Source organism: Pteropus vampyrus, unplaced genomic scaffold, assembly GCF_000151845.1.
Source record: "Pteropus vampyrus isolate Shadow unplaced genomic scaffold, Pvam_2.0 Scaffold55, whole genome shotgun sequence".
NCBI classification, from domain to species: domain Eukaryota; kingdom Metazoa; phylum Chordata; class Mammalia; order Chiroptera; family Pteropodidae; genus Pteropus; species Pteropus vampyrus.
In genome coordinates, this window is record NW_011888836.1 from 6973992 (window position 1) to 6983191 (window position 9200).

At 40.2% G+C, this 9200-nt stretch overlaps 1 protein-coding gene across 1 annotated transcript in view; it reads right to left on the reverse strand.

The window, feature by feature from the left end:
- Window positions 1-8960, reverse strand: part of COLEC12 (collectin subfamily member 12) — a 168748-nt gene extending 159788 nt beyond the window's left edge. The window contains exons 1-2 of the mRNA XM_011360493.2: window positions 8930-8960; window positions 1155-1205 (exon numbers count right to left, since the gene is read on the reverse strand). Of these exons, the coding sequence (XP_011358795.1) occupies window positions 1155-1205; window positions 8930-8960 (82 nt within the window). The remainder of the gene's footprint in view (window positions 1-1154; window positions 1206-8929) is intronic.
- Between the last annotated feature and the right edge of the window lie 240 nt (window positions 8961-9200).

The window sequence follows — 9200 nt, forward strand, 5'->3', positions numbered from 1 at the left end:
CACACACACACACACACACACACAAACACATACATGTGCATGCACATTCTCTCTCTAATTTGTTTCTCCTCTAACCTTCATTGCCAAGGCACAGAAACAAGCTGAACAGAAAACCTCAGTTCCCTTTAACTATCTTTGGAACTTTGCAGTGCTCACTGGCAGTTCAAAGCCAAGTTGCAGAGCCTGAGCAGCATGGTCAAAGAGCGAGCACCCATGCGCAGCAGCCTAGGAGGCAGAGGAGTGTGTATTAGTCCCCCACAGCTGCTGTAACAGAGTACCACAAATGTGGTGGCTTAAAACAACACAAAATTCTTCTCTTACAGTTATAGAGGCCAGAAATCTGAAATCAGCTTCAGTTGGCTGAAATTAAGATGTTGGTAGGGCTGCACTCCCTCTAGAAGCTCTGAACAGTAAAACCATTTTCTTGCCTTTTTTAGGTTCTTGTGGCCACCTGTGTTCTTTGGCTTCCTCCACCTTCTGCACACATCACTCCAATCTCTGCTTCCATCATCACACTGCCTTCTCCTCTCAGTGGTCAAATCTCCCTCCTCCTTCCTCTTGTAAAGACTTATGATTTTTAGAGCCCTTCCAGATAACCCAGGATAATCCACATCTCAAGCTCTTTAATTTAGTCATATCTGCAAAGCACTTTTTGCCATATAAAGTAACATTCAGGCTCCATGGATTAGAATGCGGACATCTTTGGGAGCCATATCCGGCCCACTACAGAGCACATGTGTCTAATTGGGTTTATGGGAAAAGCCTTCCTTTCACTATCCACTAACGTTGACTAAGTTATGAGCATGGAGCCCGAGAAAAGAGAAAAGATGTTTTCTAAATATCAAAACAAAGAAATGCCATGAATTTTTGTTTCTGTCTTGTCACAGGTTTACCTTTCCTACAATGTTTTGTCTATTAAGCCATATGGTTTGTATTCAGCAAATCCCATAAGCATCCCATGCCTACACACAGCTCCTGTCCTACTGCCCTCAGCATTGTGAGAAATCATCCACCTGTTAAACAAAAACTCAATTTCCAACCAGAATTGGGCCCCAGAGCCAGACATGTTCATGTGTGTCAAAGGTCCAGTAACGGTCTCGTTACTATATCCCAGGACAAGCACAGAGAAGGAAAAGAGCTTAGTTAGAACTCACCAAACCGCTTATAACCGAAGGACTGCACCTCCTCCTCCTCCGCGAAGTCGTCTGCAGAAGAAAAGACACAGTGTTAAGACTGTTGAGGCCCAGAAGTGCCAGGTCAGCGAGAGATTCAACCACTACCATCTCAACCTGCCCCACCGTCCACTTCCTCACAGTGGCTTTCCTTCCACTCCTGGAACACACCACACTTTCTAAGAAACACCACAGGGTCTTCCTCTGTTCTTTATGCAACTCCTTTTAATTCAGGTCTCAGCTAAAATGTGAAACGTTCAAGATGCCTTTCCTAACCACCACCCAGCCACCCCTTGTCACACCACCCTATTTTAATACTACTCTCTGATATCCTCATTTGTGTGTGTGTGTGTATGTGTGTGTGATCTTGGGTCCTGTGAGCAGATATTTTTCCTGTCTTGTGTCATGAATGAATCCCCTGTACCAAGAATGGTGCCTGTCACAGAACAGGGTCTTAATAAATTTTATTGAATGAATGACTAAATAATTGACTATCCAAGAGTTAAGTTATCTTTACATAACTGAGCCTACAGCCCTCCCTTTCAGACACTGGGCCCTGGGGTCATCTCTTCCACCAACTGTGGCGTCTCAGGAGCATAGCCTAACTCCTGCAGTGACAACCAAACCCTTCCCCAGTTTCCTCCCATTGGATAACGGACTGACAGATGGTTTCCCAGTGAATGCATTTCAAAAGACAGCCTTGCTGTGGGAATTCCTAAATTTCTGTGGAAACAAGAGAGATGTTAGTCCTCCAAGCTTTCTACAAAAAAAAAAAAAGAAAGAAAGAAAAGAAAGAAAAAGAAAAAGGTTGATCCCCTTTCAACTGTGAACATGACACAATTTCTTATCACATCAGTAAAGAACTTTTCATTTAACAGTTCTTCCAGGTGTGGGTCTGACAATCTATTGTGTAATTAAAGGATACTTTTGATGGCAAGTAAAGGTGTTAAGACCAGGCCTTTCCAGGGTGCCCTAACCAATATTCTTGAGTTGGTCACCATTACTGCACCAGCACACAGCAATCCAGTTCAAAAGCATTGATTTGCCACTTACTATGGACCAGAGACTGCCAAGCAGTAGGGCTTCAGAAATGGGACAAGGTCTCTTCCCTCAAGAAGTTGACAGGCTTTTAAAAGAGAGAGGCAAGTAGGGAGAAAATAAAGTCTCTGTGGTTGTCTTTTTCAGCCCCGCAAATGGGACACAGGACCTGGCTATTTCTGAACCCTGACATGTTATGGAGAAACCAAAGATGTTATGATGTCTATAATAAAATGTGATGAACCTTAGAACACTAGTTTGTTATGAAATGCTATGAAAACACATGTGAGAGAGCAATCACTTTCACCAGAGAATAGAGAGTGATATCTTTGTATTTTTACCATTGTTTCCTTATTTAGAGAATAGGGAACAGATCTTGTTTGGAATCTAGAAGGCCAGGTCTTCATAAGTAAAGTATTCCTCTGATGTCAAGGATTAAAGCTGTAGTTCTTTCTACATGGAAGAACATGCTTACAACCAAGAGAACAGCACCTTTCTCACTGACTCAATGACTGGTTAGTTCAACAAATACATATTAATCCCCTACTCTGTGCCTGCTTTACTAAGTAATTCTATCCTATAAATGGCTGCGATGCTGGGTCTAGTCTCAGTGAAAGAGAAACACTTATCTGCTGCTTCTTGTTAGAAACCGATGAATTTACTTATTCATTCTATAAATGCTTACAGTCTAAGGGAGCTGGTGAGACATGAAGATAAGTAACGATGCCACCCAGACATCAGCTTCATCTGCCAGCCCCTCTGCCACTGTGCCACGCTGGCAAAAGAATCTACTCACAGGCAGATATTGTGGGCCAAAGAGCCATCACTGAAGATTTCACAGTGGAAACAAAAGAGCAGTTTATGCTGCACCCCCAATAGCAAACAGCTTAAAATTTCCCGGTAGACATTTCTGTTCTCCCCCAAAGCTTCTTTTCTGCAGGCCCACCATTAGTTTGTTTGTTTGTTTTCTCTTTCCTCTCTGATCTTTTTTTTTTCCCCATGCAGCATTTAGTCTGACTGACTCCTTTCCCCTTCCTGAAATTTCCCTGGGAACTTCAAATTACTCATATTTTTGTTATTAAAGCAGCTCAGCTCAGCCTTCCAAATTAACAAGCCCAAACCCATTAGGCGGTTCAAGAAAACAAAGGCCTTACAGGCAACTGCCTAATAGGACTCAAGAAGGATCTTCTGCTTCTTGTCTTAGCCTTCATCCAAAAAGAATTTGCAATTCTTATAGCAGCTACTAAAAGAATACAGATTTCTATCTTCTCTAACTCTAAAATAAGATAGAAAACTATATGAGACATACAGAGTACAAGTAAAGTACCACAAATAATGTCTGACTGGGATTATCTGAAAGGTCTCATAGAGAAGTGTCTTAAATCAGTCTTTTAAAATTTTTTTTTCCTTTGGAGGGAAAGAGAATTTGAGAAACACTTCATAATAGATTTGGAAATTCATAATACATTTCTAAACTATTAGAGACACTTCAGAGAGAGAGAAAAGAAAAACTTGTTTAACTTTGTTTTACTCAGTGCTTTCAAAAGTAGACTTTAGAATCCTTTTTAATATCCTTAAAATCTGGGTAGAGTTGGCCTTAGTATAATACATAGTTCAATAGTTAGTATTGGTGTCCTCCACAGCCCGCTGCCAAATTTTCCCAGCTGTTCAGCTGACAAACAGCCAAGTCAGGCTGGTGATGAAGTTAGGCATTTAGGGAACTGAGAAAGAGAAAGATGTAGGAACTGATGGAGCTTGTGGCCATGTGGACAACCCACATCAGGCTACAAGAGCCATAGGAGAGGATAAGAGGTCAGGTGTTCCTAGTGCCTGCACATTTTTGAAGGCAAAAGGCAATGACGGGGCGCACAATGGCTGACAGATGGATGTGAGGAAGACAAACAGCTTGACATTATGTACAGTGTTATTTTCTGTCCTCAAAATCTTTTTCTCACACTGTGTAGACCCAAGCTAAGTGCATCCCAGATTGTCTGTATAGTATTGGGGGCCTACAAAGGTAATATACGCAAATAAAGACATTCTCCTTAGAGACTATCTAGTCATTTTAGCAACTGTCTTTGACACAATCTACACTACATAACTGCTACAGTCCTATGTGAGCAGAGAGTTGGTTAAGATTTAAGGCCTCTAAGTTCTGTGATGGCCCTAACTTGATACCTGCTTCTGACAGCAGCTTGTCTGGAGAGAAGAGGTAGCTTTCACATTCTAAATAACAAAATATGTTTAATTTGAGTTATATCTATGGGCATGGACTTTCTTGGCTTCCACAGCTATCCTTCAGCATTTTCATTTTAATAACACTGTCTTTTGCTTGCTTATTTCAAATTGTGACTTTTATTTTATTTTATTTTTTATTTTCCTTGGTAACTGGCACAGAGCTGCATTGGCCAGAGGTTTCATGATAGAGAATGTTGAATGGAATTCTGTTGCTGATTTATTCTTTGAGCCTTGCTATTTCAGAGCACTATGAGTTCAAGTGAAGTTTTGTTTAGCTGGCTTAGAATATCGAGGGTCATACATAATGTTCCAATCAATCTGTGGACCAAGCTGTGTGATATCTCCGTGGTTAGAAGTTACCTCTCCTTCCCTGACCCTTCGTCTGTTGGTGTGACAGCACTTAACTCCATCTGCCTTATATTCCAGTTCTGGTTTTGACTCCACCAGATGGAAAGCTACTTGAAAACAGGAAACTTGTCACACTGTAACCCTCAGCAACTAGTACATTTTATGGCACATTATAGGCACTCAATAGTTGTTGCTGAAAATTAAGCAGATTAGAATTACACAAGTGTCTTTCTCTCCCATTAGCTGGTGAATTCCTGAGAAAGATATTAAATCTTTCTCTTTTTTTTTGAATGTCCACCACATTTGGGAAAAATAAGAGAATTAATACTTAGCCAATAACTACTGAATTTCAGGTACTTCCTATTCCTCAAGTTTCTCTGTTTTACAAATAAGAAAACTGAAGCTCAGAAAAGCCACATAATTTGACCCAAGGTCTCACAGTTTGTGAGTCGCCAGACCAAGACTAAAACGATGGTCGCTGATCTCGCAGACCCAAGAAACTAAACTTTGTGCTAGCAACAGAGAAAACTAAGAAGCAATGCTTTATACCACAGAATTCTGAAAAGGCTTAGGAATTTGGGACACAGGTCATTCCAAAAGGAGAATAAAGGGGAGGCTAAAATAGGAGAACTGGTTGAACATCTGTTTAAGAAGCGGTTGACTATATTAATAATAATAATAATAATATAATAATAACAAAAGATAGATAATAACTGCTAGTGAGGATACGTAGAAACTAGAACCCTCATACGCTGTTTGTGGAAATGTAAAATGATGCAGTCATGATGGAAAACAGTCTGGTAGTTCCTCAAAAAGGTTAAACATTTCTGCTCCTAGGTAGAGACCCAAGAGAAATGAAACCATATGTCCACGCAAAGACTTGTACACAAATGTCTGTAGCAATATTATTCATAATAGTCAAGAAGTAGAAATATCCCACATGTCCATGAACTAATTAATGGATAAATAAATTACGGTACTTCTATATAATGGAATATAATTCAGCAACAAAAAAAGAATGAAGTACTGATAGATGCTACAACATGGATGAATCTTGAAAACACTAAGCTAAGTGAAAGAGGCCAGTCACAAAAGACCACATATTTTATGATTCCATTTATATGAAATGTCTACATTAGGCAAATTCATAGAGACAGAAAGCAGATTAAAGGTTGCCTAGGGCTGATGGTTTTGGGAGAAAAGGGGGGTCACTGCTAATGGGTATGGGGTTCCTTTTTGGGGTGATGACAATGTTCTAAAATTAATTGTAATGATGGTTGCAAAACCTGTAAATATATATTAAAAAGACCTACTGAATTGCACACTTTAAATGAGTGATTATGTAGTAAGTGAAAAACAAAAGCAATTGAACCTCTCTGGTCCCCCACAGAACTGGTTGACTGTCTCTCCCTGTCCACAGCAGAAGATTGAAGGTTTATTATTCAGAGAAATTAAAACAAAAGTTCTGTTGTGATACCAAGAATAGCTGAGATAAGAACTATAACAGAATCAGAGAAAAAGGCGAGAGTTTACACCATGAATGTTCAGACACTTGGTCCTCTTCTCACACTCAGTCGGCTAAACTACACCCTCGAGGCCAAAGATTGGAAGGTGTTTCCTGAGAAATCTCACCAGTTTTAAAAAAAAAGATAAACTAATGATTCTGGTTCCAAGAGGTCTCCACTGGAACAGCCCAACCAGATCAGCCTAAAATGACTGTCACGGTTCACAAAAGCCACCAAAACAAAAAAGTTCTAATTAACCTTTATAATTCTCTGCTCTTATATATGAGAATACAGTCAAGGATCTGACACAACCTCTAATATGAAAAGACAAAGATGAAAATAAAGAAAGCAGATAAAGCCATTTGGAGGAAACACACATTTTGCAGGATGGTAAAAATTTCAAAAAATATCCAAATCCTATTATCAGTATCCTTCTAGAGATCATATGTATCCATAAAATAATAGCAGATGACATAAAAAAGTAATCATCGAAGAAAAAAAGAACTCTTAGAAATTAAAAATATGATCATAGAAATAAAAGTGTAATAGAAGAATTAGAATATATAGTTGAAATATTCCAGAACGTAGGGAAAAAGGCAAAGTAAAGACAAGAAAAAAAAATTAGAGAATCAATCCAGGGGGTCCAATATTCAAACACCAGGAATAAGAACAGAAGGAGAGAGGCATTAGAGGAATAATTCAACAACATCTTCCAGTACCAAAGGATATGATTCTCCAGAATGAAAGGGCCCATCACTTCTCAGCACAAAGAAAGGAAAGAGATCTACTCCAAGACAAATCATCATAAAATTTCATAACACCGAGAACAAAAAAGATCTTAAAAGCCTCCAGACAGAAAATGAAGATTACTTACAAGAATAAATTTTAAAAAGGCTTCACATATCTCAACAGCAAAATTACAGCTGAAAGAAAATAAATCAGAGTTTCAAAATTCTAAGGCTAAATTCTTTCCAACAGAAATCTCTCAACTAAATGAATAGGTAACAGAAAGATCTTTTCAGACTTGCAGATTCTCCAAAAGTGTACCTCTCATGCACACTTTTCTCAGGGAGTTATCGGTGAATGCACACCACGAAAATAGGGACAAAGAAAAATGTGTATGTGTGTGTGCATGCGTGCATATATACACCTTAACCTAACTCTCACCCTGAGTAGACCAGAAGTCTCCACGAAAGATTCCTTCAAGAAGATGAAAATCAGAAAATACTTAATATGTTTGAACATTGCAAAGAGGTTTAGGAAAGTGAAAGAGACTTTGGGGATGAATGATGATATACACATACATAGGAAGCTAAACAAACAAAATAAGAGGATTATTAATCCAGAAGAAATGAAACTACACATAAAGAAATATGAGTCAGCTGTGAATAGCACTTACATAGTTGTAATAATGCAAACGCTGAATACTGATCTAATCAAGATTGTGACATAACTACATTGGGACGATGGAGGTGTCCATGAGGGTTGTCAGGTGGAGGGTGAAAGAACTAAACCCTCATCTGCTCTAAAAGAAAGTCAATATATAATGCCTAAAGTCAAAATAATAATAGTCTGGAAGAATATCATAAGCTTGTCACTTATGGGTCATGATATGGGTCATAGGAGAACATCTGCATAAAGGGCTACTACCAACAGTTCTTTCCGTCCCTCAGTGCAAGTCCATTTTCACTCCTCTTGAATCTGGGAGAGCCGCGTGAATTGCTTTGGCTGAGGGAACATGGCAGAAGTAGCAGTGGGTGATAGTGGGGCTTAGGCTTTAGTAGCCTCTCAGGTTCCGTTTGCACCCACTTGGCAGGCAGCTGCCCTGTGAAATGTCTGCCTGCCTTGCTGGACTAGAGGCCACCTGGAGAGCGAGGATCCCTGGAGAATGAGGGACAATGAAGGGAAGGAGAGAGAGACTGGCCAGCCCTCAGCCATTCCAGCCACCCCACCGATGTTCCAGCCTGGCCAGTGCCTCGGGAAGCAGAGACCAGCCTGGCCCAAATAGTAAAATCATGAAGAAATAAACAATTGTTTTAAGCCACAGGGTTTGGGGATGGTTTGTTAGGCATCAGTAGATAACTGAAAGAAAAATAAATGCCAAAAGAAAACGCTAAAAATGTTCTCAAGTGGTTGCCTCTGGGGAATGGAAAATGATGAAATGATGGTGGGCTGGGCAGGAAACTGCTGTTTTTCATAATAAATCTGTAATATTATTTGATTCTTTAAACTACGTGCATCTCTAAGTTTGATAAAAATCAAAAATAAAGTAAAGCAAACAAAACAAGGGAATGTGAATGGAAAATAAAAATCAGGTAGACAAAAAGAAAAGAGCCCAGGTCCAACAGAGGCTCACAATCAGAAAAGGTACCCTGCACACCGAAGGGCCAGTGTGCAAAGTCCAAACCGAGGCAATAGAATAAAAAGTTTGGACGTGAGGCCTTAAATACACGGCACAAAGTAGGTTCCGACAAATGCCAAACTGAGGAGAACAAGTTCAGACTTTTTCAGGAGCCAGGCTGAAGGACCGTGGACAGAGGCTAGGCTGAATTTAGACTTCTGTTCAAGCTGGGCTCAGTGCTGCCATCCATGCAAGCATACCCATCAGCTACTCTGTACTCTTCCTACCTTGATGCAGCCCCAGCTCTTGGACAGTCATCACTGTTACAACAAAACAGTGAAGTCCCATCCACTGTTAAAATATATAACTGCTTCCAAACAGCTGGGGAACATCCTCTGCTTTGAGCGTTCCTGCAAGCTGCCCTCAAGTGTCCCAACCACTATTACCTGTTGTGGCAGGCCTGCATCATGAGGAGGGGAGAAGGTGCCTGTGCAGGTGCCTGGTGCCACCTGGATCCCCGAGTCTATGGCCACCCTCCACTGGCCAGTGCTCCATGGA